This window comes from Gekko japonicus, unplaced genomic scaffold (genome assembly GCF_001447785.1).
Source record: "Gekko japonicus isolate JY-2015 unplaced genomic scaffold, Gekko_japonicus_V1.1 scaffold1002, whole genome shotgun sequence".
NCBI classification, from domain to species: Eukaryota; Metazoa; Chordata; class Lepidosauria; order Squamata; family Gekkonidae; genus Gekko; species Gekko japonicus.
Window position 1 is genome coordinate 521,147 of NW_015172033.1, and position 25,359 is coordinate 546,505.

Below are 25,359 nucleotides of genomic sequence, written 5' to 3' on the forward strand. Positions count from 1 at the left end.
CGGTCGCGCAGCCATGACCGGAAGTCGTAACATCCTTTTTCTTTTAATCAGGTTGTTAGGGCCTCTAATATTGACAGACCTAATTCTCAAAGCATTCACCATTTTAGAAAGAGCTGAGATCCTAACAACAGTGGATTCCTTAAGTGTGAATATCACACAAAAAATAAGAATAGTACACAAAGAAAATGCAATTTTTTAAAAAGAAAAACCTCAATACATTCAAACTAAAACCAAACACTACCGAATTACAACACTATGAATTACTATTCAGAATAAAATTGGGATTGCAAATGTAGTATGGTGCTAAACATAATTAGTTTCAAGGTACTTTTCCCTCAATCAAGTCAACTGGGAGACAAGAATATATCTACCAACAGTCTCAAAAACTATGAATAGTGAGCAGAACTAAATGACTGGGCTAGTATTTATTAAAATTGTTGTTTTTGAGTATCTTCGAATTTGTTTTTCATTTCTTCAGTTGTAAGTAATTTAAGTATTTATTAAACTACAATAAGAATCAGAAGCAAAGGTAACAATGCTAATGATGAAATATCTTATAATCAGCTAAAACTATCAAGTGTTATGATTAATAAAATAAATCAAAGTATTAAATCAATTTCCCACCACCACCATAATTAATTCGGTAAAAAACGTACAAGATAAACAGTAAAATATAAATTGATTAAGTAGTACAAGAATCAGAGTTAAAAAGCATGGTGAACGGGGAGCTTCCGGTTTGCTGTGGTGCTTTTAGCTGCATCTCGGGAGAGCTCCTGAAGATGGGCTGAGCCCCTCTGTGTTATGGGGGGGTCTGGAATTTACCAGACCCTAAAGAGACCCTTGGAGGTGGTCTCGGAAGCTTGGGGGTGCCTTTTCGGGAGCATTCCTCTTGGTTGCAGCCAAGAGTGGAATGCTCTGAAGAGAACCCTTTGCCCCTGCAAATGCGGACGCCATGATCCACTGCAGTCAGCTCCTGCTCCGGAATTTAAGAGCATGGATTTTCAGATTGAAAACTTCATTCTGCTTGTAAATTCTTGACTTTGAACTGTGAGTTATTGCCTAAGATAAGCTCTTATGGCTTTGTTTTAATTGTGGTCCCAGCTTCACAGCTCGTAAGGATTGGGAGGGGAGAGGGAGTTTGGGACATGACCCCCCTTCAAGAGCAGCTCCCACACGAATTCTGAGTACAGAGGCAGAGTTAGCCAAATTGGAATATGTAATTTATTATATTATGGTAAATGGCCAGATCCAATTAAAATCAAATTGGAATATTATCTGCATATAGTTGCTCAGAAGAAGAGAGTAAACAGAATAAGGATTTGTTTATTGGACGTTTTTGAATATCCTTCTATATTCATTTTATCAGGAATAAGTACCTTCCTTGGCTTTGAAGATTTCTTACATTGCTTATGTGCTGGATTGCAGAATATATTTTAACAGTCTTTTTCTCCCTCTTCTTACTATTTTAAATATCAATGTGAGCATGGGACTATAAATGCAACTTTAAAAGAAGCCTTTTTTGAGATCCTGCAAGGTCTGTGGTGATTAATCATCCCACTATCTTGTTTAGACTACAGGAAGAGACAGAGGGACTAGTTGCTAAGAAACTATGCATACTTGTGTTTAATACTGGAGGCTTTAACTCTTGACTTTCCTGCTTTAAAACAGCAAGTATGCCAATACAAGAAGCATTGACAGACCTACAAAACAATTTGCAATCTATGTTTCAGTCAGCTATGGGACAAACTTACAATGTTTTGGCTCAGCTGACAGAGCAAATTAAAAATTTAAACACAGAAGTCATGGAATTGAAAGGGAAATGAATGTTTCTTCAATCAGTGGAAATGGGAGTTAAAGAAATGGAGAGAATAGCATACATGCTGAGATTTCAGAATGGTTCTGAGCAAAAAGGAGAAGACTGGACAACAGTGATTACAGAAGCCTTCGCAGAGGAAGAGGAGTTTGAGGAGATTATAAGAGAAATTGACTTGATCGCTAGAACCAATACAACCTATGCAAAGAAAAATAATCTGCCAAGGGAGGTGCACATAAAGTCCATAAAGCATGTAGTAAAATGGAAGATGAAGCCTTGGCAGAGGGAGAGGAATGGGAGGAGAATGTAAGAGAAACTGATTTGATTTGTAGAGCCAATTCAACTTATGTATAAGATAGATGTAAAATGTATAAAACATGTTGTAAAATGGAAGAAGATCTGATTAAAGATTGTATGATCAAAAGGATGTAAAATATAGAATGTAATATTGTTTTTTTACAGTGGATTAAATTGTGGAGAGTGAATCTGTAAATGACTAAATTGGTTGTTTTGAAAGAGAACTTGTAAGTGATGTTCTACAGATGGTATTTAACATTAGATAGAATAGACAAAATGTATAAAGATAAGTTCATTAGTTGCTGGTTGAATATCAGAGACAGCTTTGTAGATTTTATTACCTTTTAGATCACAATTCTAACTCTTTGAACTCTGTACTAGACAATTTTGGCAAAAGACAAAGATAATTTATAATTTAGGTAATAACAGTAATTAGAATCTCATTTGTAATTTTATGGAAACCTCCAGTATTACCTATTGAATAAGATTTATTAGTGAAGGTCATGGCAAATTGACTCTGATGCTAAGAAGGTAAAGGGAAGAAGATTTTGCTGGACTATGGATACCTCTTTATGATTGGACAAGAAAGAAATAAAAATGAACTTTTTAATATTATAATATGAAGAATCCTTTATAAACCTTTATACTCTCACAGTCTGTCTTATTGTAATGGAAAATAAGTAGAGAAGATTTGCATGCAGAAGACTTATTATTTTTGCTTTTTCCCTTTACACCTTTTCCCTTTCTATTCCTGTATATTTTTAAAATTCAATAAAAATGTGTGTGTGTATTAAAAAGCATGGTGAACTAAAAAAAGGGGATCAAGAACAATGAAATACCAATGGATTAAATAGCCTAAGAATTAAAACGAAGGTAAATACACTTTAACCACAATGAGAAGAACAGTAAACTACCACGTGCCAACAAATGATTATTCTGAATACCAGTCCTGGAAAATAAAGCCACTTACTCACTATCCGTAAACAGAACAGAAATTCAGGGAGACATCCAATGATGGTTTTGTTTAAAGGGGCAAGAGAAAAGTAGTTCCCTCTCCCCCCCTCTGGAAAAGGTGCAATAATACAATAATAGGAGCATAGAAAATGAGTGGTAACAAAAAAATGGAACTAATGATGGAAGTCAGCGAGACTTGCAAGAAAAGAACGCCAAAATCTGCATAAGTTATATAGCAGCATCAGTATCGGCAATATCTACAGTGTCAGAGGAAGTCTAATTGTGCACTGAGATCTTGCTGGTCTTATCGGGGGATGCTGGGAACTGTCGTTTTCTTTTTTGAGAGTGTTGTTGATCTGACTCTTCCGAGATATGTAGTGCCTGCAATAATTCTAAATTGGATTCTTCATCCACTGCTTGATAAGTGGAGCCTCAGTAAGACATGTGAACTCTCCCTGCAGATAGCCATTTATACCTTATGTCAGCTGCTCTTAGTTTAGCTGTAACTGTCTTCAGAGAGTGTCTGATGCAAAGGGCTTCTTGGGGGACATCAGGAAAAACAAGAATTTGTAAACTGTTAAACTTGCAGTTTCTTGTATTTTTTTCTTAGCAGTTCAGTTCGCCAAATGCACTAAAACATCACGCGGGCCTTTACGGCATCACCATGTGACTCAGAAGTGACGTCATCACACCCAGGTTGTTGGGGAGACACTCTGGTATTTGGGCAAAAACTCTATAGGAGAGGCCAAATTTACCATATAGTTTTTGCCTAAACACCGACAGCCTGAAAGTGTCTCCTTTCTTCTGGGTCACATGGACAGTGATGTAGGACATTGCTGCATGTCAGGTGTGCCTCCCTGCTGCTCCCAGTAAGTCCCCCCCCCCCATTCTGGGCTAGATGGATCATTGGTCTGAATCCAGCAGGGTTCTTCTAATGTTGTGATAAACCACAAACTAGACCTTAGCTTTCTGTGTCTTGCTGTCCTTTAAAAGTTGCAGCAAGTCAGAGAGATTTCCTTCCCTGCACAAAGGAATTAGTCTAGAAGGATGTATAGGCATATGTGGGTAAAATGAAAGCATTCTCCTCTGTCATAGGAGGGCAGTACTTTCTTACACGAAATGCTTCATTTTTGTGCTTCTGAGAGGTACTGCCTGGCTGTGGAGTCTTGTCCTTTCAGTTGCTGTGTTGGCTTTCTACCCCTTCTCTGCTCTTCTCCCACTGTCTAAATTTAAATTGTAAGCTCCTTGGAGTCTCCACCTTGTTTTAAGCTTTTTCTGCTAACTTTAACACTGCATAATGACAGCACTGGGTTTATTTGAGTGCAGTCTGTGGACCTGGCTCTGATGTGCTATTTGATGGTAAGTTTGGGGTGACCCCCATCATGAGGATCCATTTAAAATCATCTCATCAGTTATGCAGCATCATGAATAAAATCCAGTATTCTGATGACATGGAAAGGGCTATTTTTGCCTGTCCAGCTCACCACAGAACATTTAGTTGCCTATCCAAGAAAGAAGGAACAGACCAACAGCTTTTGCAAAAGCTTCAGTTAGCTGCTGTAAATTTAAAGACAGAGAGTTGCATAGAATATGGGCCTAGTAGAGCATCATGCTGAAACAGAGCGCCAAAACAGTTAGAAATCACTTCATTGGTGAAGTGAGGTTTCAAGTATTGAAACAACCCCCCCCCCCCCGTGAAGACATTTGTACTGTAATGTTCAGCAGCAGGGGGTGTCATATGCTGAAACGGAGTCCCCAGTTGGGAAGAAAATCCTCAGTGTTACATCAGCCATTGGTGAAATACAACTCCCATGTTCCTTTGCTCTCTCACACATGCACATGCACACTGTTGTGCTTGTTGCAGCTGTGAAGGCACCCAGCAACTTCCAACAAAAAGCTCAGTGATTATGTAATTTGGACAGCGATCAATATGGGATTTATTTGCAACTGAACCTGCAGGGGTTCGAGCATCCCTAATCAGAACCTTTGAGTGAGTCAGCAGTTCTGTGGGTGTCACACTGCTTACTGAACATGAGAGAGAGAATGCATGCAAAACTTTACTTTTCAGGGTTTAATTCAAACCAGGGTTCAGCCTCACTGCCTAGTTGCCAAGCAAAGATAATAAAATATGCTACTACATATATGCTTTCTTTAATTAACTCCCTAAATCACTGGAATAGCAGGCAAAAGAATGCATATCCTGTGCAGCCCTGAAAAGTAACTTTAGAAATTGACCACTGACTCTTGCAATTTTGCTGCTACTTTGTCCAATGAATTTTGAAGACAGTGCACAGCAAGGAAAAGAGGCAGAGGCTTCTGAACCGTGTGGGTAACATAACGTGCTGCCAGTAGTTCTATATACAAAACAGTTCAAGAGTGACATATCTATACTATAGCTATACTAAACAAAGCCCAAATGTGACACAAAAGAGGTTGTCCTTTGAAACCCACGATAATACTCCTGTGTGACAACAGAATTAGCAGCGATTATTGTAGAGTCCACAACATCAACCACTGGAATATAAAGCACGAACATTGAATTTTCCCTCATTGTTCAGCTGTCATTCAGCTGTCATTCAGAAACCTTGTATGAAAACATTTTCCCTATTCACCTTATAGTTGTACTATTGATCTGATGTCAGTATGACAACACAGCAACATATTTAATTGTCAGCTTTGATGGAAGCTGTGTGAAATCTTTTTAAAATAAATTAAAGTGACAGCAAGACCGTAGGTTTGATGGGGCCCAGTTTGCAGCTGACTGCAATTAACTTTTCTTTCTTTTATTTTAAAAAAACCCTTGCATTTACATTTTATTTAAGCAGTTTTACTTAAAGCACATTTCACTTACATGACTAAGTCCCCAATCCAACTGGGAAACAAAGTGTTCCATGTGCGTTTCCCAGGACTGAACAAGGAGATGATGAACACACAGTCTTGGTCAAGATGTCATGAATAGCAATGATTTGTTTGGGCGAGGAAGAAGTGAGTGGATGGCTGGATCCATTCTTCCCTCCTTCCACTACATTGACAATCATTCTAATCAAGGCAATCTGACCAGAGAGCTCCTGAACTAAATGGAAGCTTACATCTTAAATCTATGCATTTTTTCATGAGCAAAGGTCTCAAAGAGTTCAAAGGAGTTTACTCCCAAGTAAAAGTACATAGGATTTTGATCTTAATCATTTAACTGATTTCAGTCAGGCCAAGCTGTGACTCATTTTTGTTGAATCACACATATGCTTTGCCCATTTTTAATTTGTTTCACCAGTTTATCATTTCTTTTATGTCTTTTGCTCTTTTGTTTGTGAATCATTTTGAGCAGATATTATGCTATGAAAGGTGGCATATAAATCAAGGAACTAAACAAACGGCTTAATTATTGCATTTAAAATGAAAAGCTTAGTACTATTATTCCCCAACATTTTGTGAGAACAGAAAATATAGTTATTCTGTGAATATGTCACAGAACGAAGAACAAAACTAATTAGTCAAGCAGTTGAAAGGTGGGTTTCTTCTCTAATCACAACAGTTAGTTTGCTTTTATTTATAGATAGGAAATGGAGATATATTTGTTTAAATAAATACACATTTGGTAAAATCCGGAGAGCAACTTCAGATGTATCCAAAAGTTTGTAGACACTTTCTACACTAATTTTTAGAAAAAAATGTATTTGATTTTCATAACTGTTCTATCAATTTGGAACTTTTTTCGTGGAAAGCAAATAATTGAAATTTTGAAAAATAAAAATATTACACTCACGGATGTACCTCTCCAATTTGCCCTTCTGTACACTCAAAGAAATTCAAGACAATTCAAGGATTATCACTAATCAAAAATTGAACCTTTGGCCCAATTATGTATTATAGATATGAGCTATTTTTAGAGACACTTTAGGGCAAAACATGGTCCAGTATATGCTGAATAAGTTCACATACAGCACAAGAAACCAAGGAATCATGAAGAAGGAAAAGAGATATTTCTGCAAACTTGGAGGACCCCCAACTTTGCAGAAAAGTACAAATACTTTAAAAAGAATGGGAGAATTCTGCCTCCCCCCAAAACCGGAAGAAAACTGTTGGCACTTGCCCAGACAATGATCCTCTGCCAGCCCAGCAACATCCTCCCTGCTTTCTCTCTGTGGGAGATGTTGGAGGAGGGAAAGTGACCACTTCACCCAGATAAGAGGTGTAGGTAGGGTTGCCAGACCCCCAGTTCGGGTGGGGATTCCCCTGATTTTTGAGGCATAGATCCTTCTCCGGCCTACTGGCTGGCAGGGGAATCCCCACCCCCAAAGAGGGACATTGCTGGGTGACATTCCCAACACGATGAAGTCACCTGAAAGTGACATCATTGTGTTGCCACCGTTGAAGCCAAAAAAACATAGAGTTTTGCCCCAAAACTAGAGCGTCACCCCCTGACATCTGCAACATGATGACATCACTTACAGGTGACATCATCACACTGTGCACAAAGAGGATCCTGGCCCAGATCTGGGAGCCCCCTGCTGGATGACAGGTAAGACCTGGCAACCCTAGGCAGAGGGCAGAAGCTGTTGCTGCCTCACACTGCCACTTCCCAAAGAGTGCAAAAGAAAGAAAATGCTAAGGAAAAATCATCAACAATATAAATGTATTCTGTACTAAAATAAAAACAAATTTATTAAGCAATAGTCTGTTGCATATTATTTCTATTTCATGCTAATGTGTTAATTCTGTATTGAGGTTGGTGGTCACCAGGAGTCATTTCACAGAAAAAGAGGTGCAGGAGTTCATTAGCATAATTTATTTGCATATGCCACACCCCTGACATCTCCCTTCCCTTTGCCTCCAAGCAGGGTGAAGGAAAAGGGGGGGATCTCTGGTGCTTCTGCCTGACAGAGGGGCCAGCGAGCCAGCCCCTCTGAAAGGCAGAAGCATCTGGGTTCATTTTCAAGGCTTCTGTGGAGTCCCACATGTGTGCCTGCACAGAAGCCACTCTCAATGAACAACAGTTACAGGTAAGCAACCACCGTTTTCCATGGGCGTAGACTTTCCAATTTCGGGGGGGCTGGGCCAGAGGCCCCCCTGTTCCTCCCTCCGACCCTCCCTCCCTCCAGGCGCAAGAGGCAAAAAGATGAGCTGAGATCCAGGCTGGGAAAGGGTCGCTTTACTGAGCCAGCAGGGGTGGCCAAACTTGCTTCATGTAAGAGCCACATAGACAAAATGTCAGATGCTCAAGTCAAGAGCCTGAATAGCCCTGAATAGCAGGGCCCAGGTCACTGGATGACCTGTATGGCTTTCCTGTATTCAAAGTAGCATGGGCAGACAACTGGCCTGAGAAGAAAGAAGGTTAAGGAAGCCTTACCCTTCCATTTAAGGAAGCCTTACCCTTCCATTCAAGAATCCTAAGAGCTTCTTTTTTAAAAAAATGCACCTGCACAGTTCCTTCATTACATTTCAGAACATGTCTTTGCAAGAAGGTGGCTAGAAAGTACAATCAAACCTATGAGTTTTCAAGTATCTAATAAGGGCCTTAAGACAGGGATAAAAGTTGTTTATCTTTCCTTCCACAAGGCAAAGTCTTCTTTCTATTGTTTTATCAAAAGACCTACATTTTAACTACAAAAAGACTCCAGTGATATGATCCTATGGGGTCACAGTGCATTAAACAATGGGTTCATAATAGCTGTCCTTCAGCCACAATTTGTCTAAACATCAGCTTAAAATAATTAGCACCCTGCTTAATATCTCATAGATATGCTGTGGGTAGCCATGCCAGTTTATTTTGTATGCCTTCCTCTTGCAAAGGTAAACCTCTTTTTCACTAGTTAGCATCTCCTCCTCCACAGAAGTAACAACAGAAAAACCCCAGAGACTAAAAGAGGGAACTGAATTCACATTTTTAAAAAAGCAGAAACATTTGGGGAGGTTTCAACATCAAAAAATAAAGTTAGAATTTCACAAGCAGGCAATTTCAGATATTCTATGTTACAGAAAAGATCCCACAGATAAGATAGTGTCTACTTGTAATGGAACAACTTATCACATACATGGATCAGAAAACTACATACCTCATAATTCAAAACTTCATGTAAGCTGGGAGAAAATGCTACAACTATCAATATTAGTACCCCAGTCATTGCAAACTACAAGGAAAGTAGCTGGCACCCTTAACAAGCTTGATACCTTTAAAATGCAATAATGAGGACTTCAGAAAAGTACTCCTGGATTTGACCAGAGATCCATCAAATCCAGCATTCTGTTTCATCCTTCTCCTAATGTTGCCTTCCAACCAGGGTTTCCTCTAAGCTCACAGTTTTTTAGTTTCCAACTCACAGATTTTTGTGTTAGCTCAGGAAGGATGGCTCCAGAGCAAACTAATTTAAGCAGTAGCCAAATCATTCGCTCACAAATTTAATGGCAGTAGCTCACAAAATAGCATTTTTGCTCAGTAGACTCCAGAGCTTAGAGGGAGCATTGCTTCCAACACTGGGATCCAGAGGTTGACTGCCTCTGAATATGGAGAGTCCCCTGAGTCAACGTGTTTAGTAGCCACTGATGGATCCTGCCCTCCAGGAATCTGTCTGACTGCCTTGGAAAGCCATTTAACCATCACTAGCTCCACTATGGGTTGCCAACCTCCAGTTGGGGTCTGCAGTCCATCTGAAGGATTCTGCAGCATAATGCTCTCCTAAGGTCCCTGACCTCCCCAGGCTCCTGCAGCACCTACCAGCCACTCCACTGGACCCCAACCCTTTACTCTTTTCCCCTGAAGCTCTTTCCTTCCCTTCTTTCTCCCCATCGCTGTTCTTTTCTACTTTTGGAGAGAGGGGCTGTTCCTGCTGCTTCCCAGCCTCCAGGGTGATATTCTCCTGATTTAGAAATATGGTGGCGCAGAGAAGGGATGTTGGGGGTTAGGTGCAGGTGAAGGAGAATATTTTGGCAAGATACAGGGCTGGTTTGCAATGGACCTGACAAACTTTTGAGACATAGACAAGAGGGAGGGAGGAGGAGAGGGAGGGGGGAGGGAACGTGGGAGCCGAAGAGCAGAGTGAGGCAGCTGGGGCATGGATTATTTCAGGAGAGCAAAAACCCAAAATGTAATATATCCAGTCCCAATCGCATGGCCGATGGGGGCTCCACGCGGTCCTGAGAAACCTCCGAGCTTTGCTCCAGGAAACAATGGACTAAGTGGATCCTAGCCCGCACCAATTGGAGGGCTAGGCTCCCGGCCGAGAACCCATGGAACTCTTGGCCACTGTAAATAGTGGTGACGTAAAGCGCGGTCGGTGCCTGCGGGACAGAGACCAGTGCGACTCATCGCACAGCCATGCGCCACGGAGGGCCACCCCAGGAGAGCCGAGCCGATGAGAAACAGACCTCCGCCAAAGGACACTACCGCCTGGTTCCAGCAAGACCCGCCACAGAAAGGAAAAAAAGATCTATGCTGCTTAGGTGCCTGGTAAGGCATCCATCTCCCCTGAAATATATGTGGCCCTAGTTAGATGATTAAATATATGTGTAAACCGCTCCGAGCCCCCGGGAAGGAGTGGTATAGAAATGTGATGAAATAAATAAATAAATATTACGGTGTGAGGGTGTTTCAAAGATATTTAAAACATTTTGAACACCTTGTATATTTAAAATTAACAGTGAGCCAGTGCAAAATTTCTGGAAATTGAATATGATGATCATCACAATAGGAGCAAAAGATGTTCAATAGAGGCATTTTGAATTGACTGAAGATAGCTACTGATGAGAACAGAGAGGAAATGTTGAATCTGCTTTCTGTCTGTGTCTGTTATACTTTTTATAAAAAGTTTAATGGGTTGGATTTGAAGTTACATCAGCATAGCAATTGGACAGAATGGTACCCCTTCCTTCTTAGCAAAAAGAGATTTGATTTATGGAAGAGAAGGAGCAATTCCTGTCATTACTGCCAAATTCTTCTCCTTACTTTAGCCTCCCTGCTGCACTGCATTCTGTTTGGAGTGTCCCCCAACTCTCAGAAGTGGAATTTTGGGAGGTGGCTGGGAGAGGGGTGAGCCAATGAAGCTGCTTTGTTGATATAACTTGGGATCCAACCAGTATTTCCACAGAAAATGCACAATAAATTCAGAGAAATGAGTGTGATCCAAATGAAGTGCCACATTAATCTTGCTAACTGTTAACCCGTCCTTAAAAGAGAATCATACATGAACAGGTGATATGACTTTTCAAATCTATTCTTTAAAAACAAACTGGGATTTAATGCATATTGGACAGATATGAAAACCCAATTCTTTCCAGTATACAACCTGAATGCCTCAGTTATTCCTCTTCAAGCCTCTGTCAGTGTTAGATCTATTTCCACCTTTTTTTAAAAAACAACAACTTGTTTTTTCAAAAGGAATACCAGCTAATGGGAAATCATAATGAATAGAGTTTTTCAGCTGGGATTTGCAAAAATAAAAGGAGTTTTTCCAAGCAATTGTGGGACAATATATATCTACCATGAAGATTTATCCTAAAGCAATGAGGGTTAAATGTTGCATAACAAGAAAAATAAACACTACGTTAGACCTACTGTTACTTAAATAAAAATGTGGACAAGTCAAACCAGCTGTGTAACAGTCAATGCTTTTACAGTAATAAATTTTGACAGCAAAAATAAAAAGAATGCATTATCAAGATATCATCAAATGGGCCCTGTCAGCACATAGGAACTCCACCCTGTATAAACTTGTCAAAAAGTGTTACTGTAATCCATTGAGAAGTTTCTTCCTCAGGCAAGAAAGGAAAAAATGTATAAGGGAGCCTCAAAACAGGTGTGTTGAATTGTAATACCATTATTTAATCATGGATCTCTTCTCATTAGTTTCATATGTGACAAACTTGAGCTCTGTTACTGCCTATCATGCAATGTTAGAATAATCAATCAACAGTCAAGTTAAAAGCCAAATGTAAACAATGAAACTGTGGACATGTCCTTTTAACACTGTACACTCCTCAAACACAAAAGGTTTTACAAATGACAGCCACTTCCCTTGTCCTACCCACCACTTTTAAAGTTTAAAGTTTTAACGTTAGGGGAAATGATGTTACCCAAGTAGGTTGTTTCCCTAATAAGGCAAATTCAATTCATGATAGAAATGACCACTGCTTAGCTCATGTTGTTTCTCAGACACTACTATCAAGATAACACTAAACTGGCTTAATAAATAGTCCATGCACCCCACAAACATTTATCCAGTTGGTCAGCCGTGTTGGTCTGAAGCAGTACAACAAATTTAGAGTCCAATGGCACCTTTAAGACCAACAAAGGTTTATTTAAGGTTATATCTTGAATAAACCTTTGTTGGTATTAAAGGTGCCATTGGACTCTAAATTTGTTGTCCCACAAACATTTATTACTGTTTCCAGTGGTTACCTTGCCAGACGTTTCTGGGAAATTCATGTTGTGGGTCTGAAAAATACCTACTGAGGACTCATGATGGAAACGTAATATGAACATTGTTTATATAAAACACAATATCAGTTACCATCTAGCCATTTTTTAACGAGTTTTTTAAACGAGTTTTTTAAAACCACTGCCTATCTGTCCCAAATACTGGCACAAGTTCCAATGCCACTTTACATCATGGAGAATGCATCTATCTGGTTGAGTCACAGAGGACTCAGTGTCTGAAATTCTTCTTTGTTTTCAGACACAAGCTTAAATCTTTTTGCCTCCCTATCATTTTTCCTGCCCCAAACTTTAAGAACGAACTCTAGAAAACATGCACCTCTTTTCTCAGCACTACTGTGCATATATCCTATTAAATCTTTTTGCCTCCCTATCATTTCTCCTGCCCCAAACTTTAAGAACTAATTCTAGAAAACATGCACCCCTTTTCTCAGCACTACTGTGCATATATCCTACTCTGCCCTTTAAAAAATACAGGGAATTATAAAGAACAGTTGCAGGAGCAGACTGACACTTTAAATTACTAGAAAGTTCCTAGTGAGACATTGTCACTGTGGTCCAAGTCCAAACTGAAAGGACCCTGTGGTGATGGCAGCACCACAGGCACTAGCTGGCTCAGCTTGTTCTTTTTGTTGTTGTTGTCACGGCTAACTTATGACCCCCCCACAGGGTTTTCAAGGCAAGAGATGTTCAGAGGTGGTTTGCCATTGCCTGCCTCCAGGTCATGACCATGGTATTCCTTGGTGATCTCCCTTCCAAATACTGACCAAATACTTAGTTTTCAAGATCTGACAAGTTTGGGCTAGCCTGGGTTATCCAGGTCCAGGCTATTTTAATGTCTGAGTCCACATGTGAGCAATCCCCTTGAAGCATCACGATTTTACCTTTAGTGAAATGCTAGTGTGAACTCCTTCTTCGCGTTTAAGACCTCAAGGGACTTTCTCTTCCTTTAAAATTTAGTATATGCTTCCATGTTTCAAACAGTACTGTCTTCCAGTCCCCTGAACAATACATACACTGATGGTCTTCCAACCAGTTGGAATGAAGATGGCGGAGAAAAAGGATCATAGGAAAGGGGCTTGCTTAAAGAATGGTGCTGGAAACATTGAAGCTGTTAAAGTTGAGTATGAGGAAATAAGGTATGATGCAAATGTTTTAAATAAATAAGTACAAATAAATTAAAGGAATAAAAGCCCTCTGAAAATTTGAGATATGGCTTTGGCCCCAAACAGGTGTAAGGAAAGGGGAGCTTTTTATCAGAAGTAAATAGCTACAGTAGATTAATTTTTAGCCGTTTTTAGAGAGTGTGGTCTCCAGTGCTGGAGAGTTGTAGCATGTGCTGTAAGAATAATTAAAGAGAAGTGTAAGTAGTTCTGTGCTGTATAAGTAGCCCTGCTGGTATTCTTTTCCTTTTTTCCCCAGTAGCTGATGTGGTCAGGACTATTTGTCTTACTTTGTCTGAAGTTATCACTACAAGAAACTCTAGGTCAGAGTCAAGATAGACAAGCTATCTGTTTTCATTGCAAGAAATGCAATCCTGGGCTTACTGATACTGGTGGTTCAGTTGGATTTTTCTGGAATTGCTTCCCACTAATCCTGTTCCAAGCAGGTTCTGTAAATCTGTCAAAAAGGTAAGATTTTTAAAAAATATATGTGTGTGTGTGTGTATGTGTATACACTGACTCATTACTGATAGTTTTCCAATTAGAGGAAGTGTATTTTGTTTATTCACATTTATACACACAAACCCATCTTTTGTGACTCCATGTACAATAAAAGTATACTTGCTGACTTTTTTCTTTTGAGTTCAGAAGAACTTTCTGTTTATCTTGTTGTGGTTTATGATGACTTACAGTTGCTACTAAGAAAATAGTAACAGAAACCGGAATCTGTATCCTGCTTCTTATTGTCACATTTTGAAAGAACACCCAGGCAAACACATTAAGGTGTTTGAAAAAAAAGGAGTTGCTATGTAAACACAAGTCATCAAAAGCAAGGTTTGTAAAAAAAAAAGTTACATGTTAACTGGCAAACCACTGAAAAGCAATATTTTGTTTCACATGCCAACGCCTCTTCTTAAGTACATAATGTACATATTGTTTTATTACAGACTCCCTTTTGGCACAGAATTAAAAAAGAAAGATAAAGTCATTTATATTTCCCATACCCAGTACTGGTTGCTGGGGACACTAAATGAATCCCAGCTCCTTTATGAACCCAACTGACTGCTAACATCCACTGGTAGATGACCTATTCTGTATGCCCTTCACCTTTAGAGGTGCATTGCCCGTGGAATTCTCACCCTGTAGGGTTGCTAACCTCCAGGTAGGGCCTTGAGAAAATGGCTGGTTTGGAGGATGGATTCTATGGCATTATGCCCCAGTGAGGTCCCTCCTCTCTGAACCCCCACCCTACCCAACCCCAAAACCTCTGGGTGTTTCCCAACCCAGAGTCGGGAACCCTATCACCCTATTTCTCTGTGCTGATTCTTGAGGTATCACGTGAAATCATTTCCCATCTATCACGGCACACTTCCCCCCAATGGTCTTTGTTCTGATGTTGGTTTAATGTCTGTTGAACTGCTGCTGCATTTTCAGTGTGGGGTTTAACCTGGATTTTAAGTTTGCACTTGCTTGTTAGAGATAAATTAATGCCTGTGGTATTAATGCTCTGTTGCTGTGCTTTTGTCCTGGATTTTATTGCCTGCAAGCCACTTTGAAAAATGGTCTGACGCAGGATAACAATTCTTTAAAATCATTATTCTGAGTAATTATTCTGTCCTAATTTCTCAAATGACCCAAGACATTCTGCAATAGCTTAAACTAAAACATGGTGCCTATTAACCACTCTGCATTGAAGGAAAGTGTACAGGCCCACCCTGAGAACTCTGAAAGCAATCTGTTGGCATCCTTTGGCCTACTTCCCATTTCTGGGCAAAATGATTTGCTTTCCAGACTGCAAAATTTAATAGTCACTCTGGAAAATATTCAGGCACAGAAAACTCAGGATAATGAAAGGGACCATTTATACGTTGATTAGTACACAAAATTTTACTTCCTACAAAGCTTCCGGTACTTTGATCCCTTTTGGTCAAATGGCCTTTCCTACTGAGTCCCATCTGGAGACAGAGAAAGGGAACCTTGCCACCTCTGAAGGCGAGAATGACTGACTAGATAAACAGAAAAAACACTTTCTTTCTTGGAATATGGCCAGATGAAATAACAAAATGAGTATGAAAGGAACAGGGGAAGTTCTGAAAAGCTATGATATAATCTTAGTACAGGAGACTTGGGCAATAGGCTATTTCACCTATTCTTTTGAGAACAAGGAGAGGGGACACCCCTTGGTCGATACTGCTTCTCTTATTTCAACAAAACTAATTGTTGAAATTACAGCATTACTTAATAACCTTCTCTATGCAACAGCATAAAAAAACAGAAAACAGTAGAGGTGCAGGTGACTTTTTCTGTTTTTTATACTTCTAGTTACATGTGAAAGAATATACTTGTGCAGCTCTTGTAGCAGAGTGCCATGGACACCCTTTCTTTATTTCTGTGTTTCATCTCTGCGTTTGGGAGGGGCCCCTCCCCCGCTCGCTTTCCATCACTCATTTAGGGGGGCAGCTTTCTTTTTAATTCTTCATGCTCACTTTAACCCGACTCACAGTTTGTTGTTGGCCAACCGGCCACGCTCGGCATCGTTTTTTTCCGCCCGATCTCCAATGCTTGACCCAGTCCATGCGGACACTCAGCGGCAGGACCTTCGGGGCGGAGGAGCGCCTCAATTCTCCAGCATCGTGCCAGCGAAGAACCCCTCAAAAGCCCCCTTGCTAGGAGCCTTTTACCAAGGCTCCGGGGGGGGTCATGACCTGTCGGACCCCCTCCTACATGCTGATGTGCAGTTTGCATCCCCGGGATGTCCGGGAGATGCGTCTGCCTGTGTGTCGCCATAAACCGGCACTCAGTCCCCTTTTAAAGTTGGTTATTCCTGTGGATCACTGCCTTGATGTGGCGAGGGGGCTTGCATGGTTCGATGAGGCTGTGGGCTATGCTGTGGAGGGCCACCCAGGACAGATAGGCCACATCAGAGAACTCAGACAAAATGTGATCCACTGGAGAAGGAAATGGCAACCCACTCCAGTATCTTTGGCAAGAAAACCCCATGGACAGTAACAAAAGGCTAAAAGATATGATGCCGGAAGATGAGCCCCTCAGGTCAGAAGGTGTCCAATATGCTACTGGGGAAGATCAGAGGGTAAATACAAGTAATCCCAGAAAGAGTGAAGCAGCTGGGCCAAAGCCAAAAGTACGCTCAGCTGTGGGTGTGTCTGATGGTGAAAGGAAAGTCTGATGCTGCAAAGAACAATACTGCACAGGAACCTGGTATGTAAGATCTATGATTCAAGGTATGCTTGACATGGTAAAAAATGAGATGGCAAGACTGAACATCGACATATTGGGAATCAGTGAAATAAAGTGGACAGGAATGGGCAAATTTAACTCAGAAGACCATTATTTCTACTACTGTGGCCAAGAATCCTGTAGAAAAAATGGTGTGGCCTTTATAGTCAACAAGAGAGTGCAAAAGGCAGTAATGGGATACAATCTCAAAAATGACAGAATGATCTTGGTCTGAATCCAAGGCAAACCATTCAACATCACAATAATTCAAGTCTATGCCCCAACCACTGATGCAAAAGAGGTTGAAATGGACTGGTTCTATGAAGACCTACAACAGCTCCTAGAACTAACACCAAAAGAAGATGTCCTCATCATCATAGGGGATTGGAATGCTAAAGTCAAAAGGTAACCAGAATAACGAACAAGTTTGGCTTTGGAGAACAAAATGAAATCGGGCAAAGGTTAACAGAGTTTTGTCAAGAGAACATGCTGGTCATGGTGAACACCTCTTCCAACAACCTAAGAGCCAACTCTATACATGAACATCACCAGATGGGCAACACTGAAATCAGATTGATTATATCATTTGCAGTCAAAGATGGAGAAGCTCTATACGGTCAGAAAAACAAGACCTGGAGCTGACTGTGGCTCAGATCATGAGCTACTCATTGCAAAATTCAGACTTAAACTGAAGAAAGTTGGGAAAACCACTAGGCCATTCAGGTTTAACCTAGATCACATCCCTTATGAATACACAGTAGAGGTGAAGAACAGGTTTAAGGGACTACATTTGATAGAGTGCCTGAAGAACTATGGACTGAGGTTTGTGACATAGTACAGGAGGCAGCAATCACCACCATCCCAAAGAAAAAGAAATGTAAGAAAGCAAAGTGGCTGTCTGATGAGGCTTTACAAATAACAGAGGAAAGAAGGAAAGTGAAAGGCAAAGGTGAAATGGCAGGGCCATGACCAGCACTTTCCCCCTGCTACCATCCTAAGCATCCCATACTTGCTCAGCCGTCCCACCATTCATCTGGATATAGGACCTGCCATGACAACTGTCCCCACCTCCTCCGTACCAGCCCCATTTGTACCACTACAAGAGGCACCAGTTGCACCTGCCTCTCCTTCTGCCTGCCCTACCATGACTCCCCGTACACCTCCATCGGCAGCATCTTTTACCTGTTCTGGGCCCAGGTGGGTGGCCCCATCAGCAGGACAGGGAGCTTGCAGCCAGCAGTGGGCTTCACAAATCATAACTTAAAACCAGTATCCTATAAGAAATAACCACTGGACATTTACTATACAGAAAAGCAGGGTTCCCTTTTATCAATAGGGCTGACACATTTCCTGCATCCAGCTGCCCTTGCTTCTCCTATATAAGTAAGACTTCTCTTTTTTTCTGGCTTGGATTCTATAATTGAGTTACATGCATGCTAGGTGGTCTCTGCTGTGCAGTGTACTTCCTCCTCTGCTGAAATTTCTGTTTGCACAAGTCCCCACTTGAAAAGCATTGACCTTCTGCAAACAGAAATTTTAGCAGCAGAAGAAGCATGTTTCACGGCAGAGACTGTCTAGTGCACATGAAATTCTTCTATCAGAACCAAGCCTCTCTGTGCTAGTAAGATACATATGGATTGACTATTGTAAATATTTTCTTTGATGAACAGTATGGTGTTAAAATATGGTCTCCCATTTGTTTAATTCTTGCACAGTTATTACCATATTTTGTGAAATAAAATAATATTAATGTGTTTCCAAGATGTGTGTGTGTCAAATGAAAGAGACTGAGTGAGTAAAGACATTTGAGTGTGATGTAGGACAGAATTACTGGAAAGTTTTGAGGTGGGTCAGCAGAAGTGAAGTGGTTTGTTTGAGGAAGAGGGAATGAATGTAAGGCAGAGATGAAACCAAGTGTGGGGTAAATGAGTGGGTTGAAAACTTTACTTTTATACTACTTTTTGAAAAATGCATCATACATTAATAAATCATCAATTGCTCCCTGCAGATTTTGTCATCAGTCTCATTTCAGTTCCCCATCAATGTCACTTCCCTACTAGCAATATAGAGTACCTGTAGGTGAAATTTTACTTGTAAAACCATTTTCCAAACCAAAACTATTTCACATTCAGATATCTTACAGTTCTGTTGGCCCTTCTATGTTGTTGACCACTTCAGTTAAAGTCATTACAGTGTTCCCAGTAGTAATGTATGGCTGCAAGAGTTGAACCATAAGGAAGGCCGAGTGTTGAAGAATAGATTCTTTTGAATTATGGTGCTGGAGAAGACTCTTGAGAGTCCCTTGGACTGCAATGAGATCGAATCAGTCAATCCTAAAAGAAATCAACCCTGACTGTTCCCTGGAAGGCCAGATACTGAAGCTGAAGCTCAAATACTTTGGCCACCAAATGTAAAGGGAGCACTCACTGGAGAAGACCCTGATGCTGGGAAAGATTGAAGGTCAAAGAAGAAGGCAAAGGATAAGATGGTTAGACTGTGTTATTGATGCCACGAACATGAAATTATGCAATCTCCGGAGCACGACGGAAGACAGGAGGGCCTGGTGTGATGTGGTCCATGGGGTCACAAAGAGTCGGACTTGACTGTGTGACTGAACAACAAGAAGGATCTCAGTAGGTACCATATTTTTATGAGAGCCTCTCTTGATGGTAACAAGAAGGACAGCATAATTTTTGCCACTTTCCCCCTCTTCAGCACAGTACCCTGACCTGCATAGCTATTATACCCATCAATCCTGCAGCATTGGGAATCAAGTTTCCCAGGGTTGAAAGAGACTGCTAGGGGGACGAAATGCAGGAAAGATTCACAATCCTTGTGCTCATTGATCACTTGATCCAGGGGCAGATTGGCCATTAAGACCACCAGGAAAAGTAGCCCTCATCCCCTGCAGGGTAGAGAAAGAGGTGCCTGGCAGAGGCCCACATGGGCTGGCTGAGAACACTTTTTCTCCCTCCCTCCCTCCCTCCTTTGGGATTGTGGGCTGGGGCTGTTTTCCAGGACCATTTTTCCTCCCTGTATGCTTCTGTCTTGATCCATCCCAATTAAGGCTATGCAAAAAAAACCCCCCAAAACCTGGTATTTTTGGGGTTCTGGTATATTAAACTCAAAAAATATCAGTATTTCCCAATATTCCTGAATCCCAATACCACTATGATATTTGGATTCGATAAATATTCAGGATTGCGAAATATTTCCGGCTCCATTATACCCAATGGTCAATAGGCTAATAGGCGATCCCGCTTGGGGGGGTGGCTATGTTTGAGGTAGAGGCACCAAATCTGCAGCATAACTGCTGGTGGCTCTCCTCAACCCCCCCCCCAGTTTCGAAAAGATTGGACCAGGGGGTCCAATTCTATGGGACCTCAAAGAAGGTGCCCCCATCCTTCATAGTTTCCAATGGAGGCAGGAAAGGCATTTAAAGGGATTGTGGTCCCTTTAAATGCCTTCTCCAAGCCATGCAACTCCATGGCGAGTAAACTCCAAAGCCATTTAAAGGGCTCACATTTAAAGGACCGAGAGCCTTTTAAATGCCCTTTAACTGTGGCTATCTGGTGGTCCCGGAAAAATCCTGAATATATTTGGGATTTTTCAGGTCGGCCATTTTTGGATAGTCGAATAAGTAGCCCACTCACTAACCAGCTGAAAAAAATCTGGAAAACACTGATAAGGTATTTTTATGGGTATTTTTCCAGCCTGGTTATTGCCAAATGTACACCCAATCAGTTTGTTATACCCAAAACACTGAATTTTACAGTTTTCAGGAAATTGCTTTTAAAAAATGAATATATATGTATTATTCTCCTGATATCTTGCTGTTAAAACGCAATATCATTTTCAATTATATTATGCCACAGGTTTTAATCATGTAACCCTGATAATTAAAATTTCTATTGAGAATGGAAAGGAATTAAAGTCAATTTCATTGTCAATGAGTTATGGGAAATAAATAGAAGGGGGGAACCTGAAGTAGTGGATATACATGCAGGCAGCATACATTCAGATTAGCACACAATATAATCAGTAAATCTCGTACTAACGAGACAGAAGAGTTAAATGGCTCAATAATGTATTTAGTGAATTATTGTCAATCAATGTCTCTACACCCAGGATAACAATAATCTTGAATGGCAACACACCTATTATTACAAATTCCTAACTAAGTACTTCATTACTTTCAAATGTCACTCTCAATTTACAGAGTAACAGATAAACATCTCACTACTGTATACCTGGCTTGTGTTTATTTTTGTGTGATTGAAACACTGGCAGGAAAATTTTGTACTTCCACTTGCACATTTTATTTTGCATGAAGAGACCTCCAGGGTAGTAAGCAATTTGTTTTGGGGGTTTTAAAATGGCTGTTTTCCTCATTTGACCTTTTAAGAACACTAAAGTATGCTTGTTTCCCATCTGTAATTTAAAGGTAGGAAATAAAAATATTGCGGCAATTTTCTTGTGGTGTAAAACTAAAACTCATAAGCTAGACTAAGAAAGAGACGTAAAAATAATGGTTGGATCCTTGGGCTGCAGAAGTGCAAAAAGCCTTCTGCTAGTGATAGAGGATCCCATACAAGAAGAAGGAGGGCAACTTGAACCACTTCCTCATTGCAATGACCCATGTTGTGTGAGTTTCAGTCCATATGGCCAAATAACAGCATAGTCTTGTTGGTGTTCAAGTACCTAGTCACTTCAACAGAACTCCTCTTCCCCCATACTACTTTGGACATTTTTAATTTTATTTTTTAAATGGCTACTTTTTATCAGGTTAGAGACTAAACACTCTTTTTGTGCAGACTTCAGTATTCAGCTAGCTCACCTAACATGTAGCAAACACCAAAAAAAGCAGCACTTTCCCTTTTAATATGTTGTATTATGTCATAAACTTTGCTTGTTTTAAAAATTTAGTCCTATGAAGGCTGTGTACTCTCATCTCCACCATGACAATGCCCAATTGCTCTTATTTCCTTCACAGAAAGTCACAGGCAGTGATGCTAGCTGCAGAAAGGCGAAGACCATTAAGAGTATGGTATCACACTAACAGGTGATCAATACAATGCAGGACAGTACTTCCTTACATCTTTCAATAGTTGCTTACGGGCATTTTCTTTAACAGCTATTTAAAACACAGCTTTTCCAACCCCTACAATAACGACCTACCAAAACTTTCTGTTCTACAACAGATGCAGAGGCTGTCCCTTAGCATCTAGTTCTGCACCATTCTGTTGAAGATGGAATCCCATACTTTTTAATTGTCTGGAAAGGCCCTTACTCTAAACCCACTAGGTGTCTGCAGTGATGTCCAGCTCTCACCTCATCCTTTATGTCTTCCTGCTGCTGTGCACTGAAGATCTCCATTGCAGCCATCAGCCTCATCATTAGCTCATCCACTGTTGTGTTACCTAGCAACAAAGAAAGATAGCTGAACTCCATATTATTAAAATTATTTTTAAAAGAATGTCATTCTATAATTAATCCAAAAGGAATACCTGTTTGCCTTTTTAAAAAGAATAGATAGAATAAGAAAATGCTTTAAAAACAAGTTTCTTTTAACGAGTCGCTGCAAATGTACGTCCAAACAAAAAATATTTGTTCTTAAGCTTTTGGTTGTGTTTTTGTATCTGAGAAAAGCCAAAATTGCTAACCAAGAAGAGAAATTTTTAAAAATTTAAATAAAAAAAATTAAAAACATCCCCCATCTCAGGCATTGATTTTATGTAGATGGTTAGCTCTAACTATATTTTTTAAATGTAGAATTCAAAGTACTTTTAGAGAAAAGGGGTTGTTACCCAACTTCTTCAACACATTTTCATTTTAGACACTAATACATATTGCTCATAGTCCCTGGAAATCGTTCCGTCTTGTAGCCTCTCAGCTGAACAGTTGTTAAACTGCAAGAAGGGGGAAATCCCATAGCCCTGGATTTTGTAGACTGTGTGGCATGTCAAGTTTCCAGACTTGTACTTCCAAGAGACAGTGCCTCTCACCCAAAAAACTCTGGAAGTACAGAAGAGAAATAAATTATGTATAGGCCAAGTCCACTGGCTGTGGCTATCAGGCTTTGCTTCATACCTGGTGGACTACTGGATAATATTATAAGGGAGATATTGCATAATGCATGTCAGACCACAAGTATAAAAATACTAGTTTTGCACAATCAAGGTATTTTGGCTTATGTGGGTATGAAATGCGAATGGGCCATCTATTGGAAGATACTCTATGATACCTTTATGAATAAATATGAAGAATTTATAAAGGATTTAAAAAAACTACTGAAACTATGGACTAATTTGCACTCAAATGCATGCACAAAGATCTGTTTCAAATCACTAAGCTTTCAAAATTTTGGAATTCCAGGTTACAGATTTTGCAAACTGGTTAATGTTGACAGTTTAAAATGCACACACCTTTCCACTGTATTTTAAGGGCTCAGGATTGGTTACGTTACATTCTTTACCTCATTTAATTCTCAAAATAGCCCTACAAGTTAGACAAGGCTGAGACATGATAATCATAAAGTCAGCTTCTAGTGTGAACAAAAAATTGATCACGCAAAAATCTATACACTCTGCCTGTCTTTTAAATACTGGAACCCTAGGCTCTTATTTCTATGATCTTTTTATACAGAATCTGTCAGTTCACAACTTAGTAACTGTTTTTACTTTCTGAGAAGGATAAACTAAGATTGCCCAGAGCCCTGCAGTAGCAGGGGTGGGGCGATTCATATAATTAATAAATAAATATTAAAGGGAAAGTACTTTTTATTTTAAAACTAATTTTAAAACTGTTTAAAAAATTGATAGCTAATAACTTTATTTTTAAAATATTTACATGCTGCCTTTACTGCTGATCACGGTTGCTCCAGGCACTTTACACAGACAACAGATGATTAAAAAACAGCAGTACAATTTTCCTCTATGAAATAAGTTCCAACAGAAAACATACTGTACCTTGTATTACATTCAGCACCTCATTCGAAGATCGTTTCCCCATAATAATCAGGAACAGTGGAAAGTGATCAGTCTTCTGTGTTCGAATTGTTTGAGCTACAACACTACCAAAGTGTCTTGTACACATTGTTAGAAACCTAAAGAATAGAAAAATTGAGAAGTAAGAGCATTTCTGTAGGCAACATAAATCTTTTAAAAGAAAAAGGGAGTTACTAAACTACGAATTATCAGGCCCTATGTATCCTTAAAGTCATTCTGTGACCATCTTGCACTAATGTTCCCTTTTATCCATTCTCTGTAGTACAATATATATGTTTTATATCATATTCAAAATTATCAAATTCGCACCATGAGCAAACTGATCTTCCCACAGTAAGACCTGTACCACATTTTCAAATAAATTCAAACTACTTTTTTCTTGGGCATAAAGGAGCTGAATGGAATAAGTAACATTCTTCAGATAAAATTCAGTGAAAGATCAGGTTTGTTCAAAGACATATGTTTGCCTGAGCAAAGGGGGTAGGAATCCTAGTGCTCCATACCCTGTTCACATGCTGTTGTTACAAAAATGGACAACTGAAGTCATTTATTAGCATCAAGGAATGATGTGATTCATCATTATCTATATAGCTAATAGTGACATGTGGCCCCCATCTGCAGATACCTAAATCCACAGATCAAGGCCATACTGACACTAAGCAGTGCCCTAGGTTAGTGACTGATCTATGGTAGTCATCAAGGGCTTATCTGGTTTTTACATGATTTCAGAAGCCAGGATTTTTTAAAAGTGTGCACAAAAGGAGCATTTAATTTCAGGACAGAACACATATTTTTGAAGTTTACCTTTAGAAACCTTACCTGTTTTTGTTTCAGGGAAGCTGTGCATTTCAAAGTGACATTACTAATTTTCCATTTAATTTCTATTGAGTCCATTCCTACATCTGTTTTCTTGGTAGTAAACTGTACAGAGTCCAATGAAGCTCAAATCTCATGCAAATGTGGACTTACTTCTGAATTATCTTGCAGAGAATTGGGGGAGGGGGGATAGCCCTAGGCCCCCAGCTCACTTTCTCTCTGTTTCCCACTTCCCCTATTCACTTCGTAGGGTTGCCAAATCTTTTTTACCTGGTGGAGGGGGGCTCCTGCCCGGTGTCTTGAGTGCGTGCGTGCACGCAAAGCGTGTGCGTGCCGCCCAGATGTGACATCATGATGCCTCCAATGGATTCTCAATATTGTCATTTGTTGCAAAGATTCCATTAAAAGTGGAAGGCACAAGGCAGTTCAAAAATCCACACATTCCATTGCGGATGTAGAGTTTTTAACTGACTATATGTTACTTCCATACAAGCTTAACATTTTAGGTAAATTGTGGATTGAGTAGTAACACAAATCAAGAATTGTACTCTGGAGTTCAGTTTTCAGCTGCAGTAGTAGCCTTCTTTCAGTTTCATACTTGCATAGTCTAAAAACAATATTTCTAAGCTTTTGACCAAAAAAAAG

General features: G+C 40.0%; 1 protein-coding gene across 1 annotated transcript in view; it reads right to left on the bottom strand.

Moving 5' to 3' along the window:
- LOC107118316 (FAS-associated factor 1) overlaps positions 1 to 25,359 on the bottom strand; it is a 207,026-nt gene that overhangs the window by 72,159 nt on the left and 109,508 nt on the right. Inside the window, exons 7-8 of the mRNA XM_015420620.1 lie at positions 23,860 to 23,996; positions 22,223 to 22,311 (exon numbers count right to left, since the gene is read on the bottom strand). Coding sequence (XP_015276106.1) covers positions 22,223 to 22,311; positions 23,860 to 23,996 — 226 coding nt within the window. The remainder of the gene's footprint in view (positions 1 to 22,222; positions 22,312 to 23,859; positions 23,997 to 25,359) is intronic.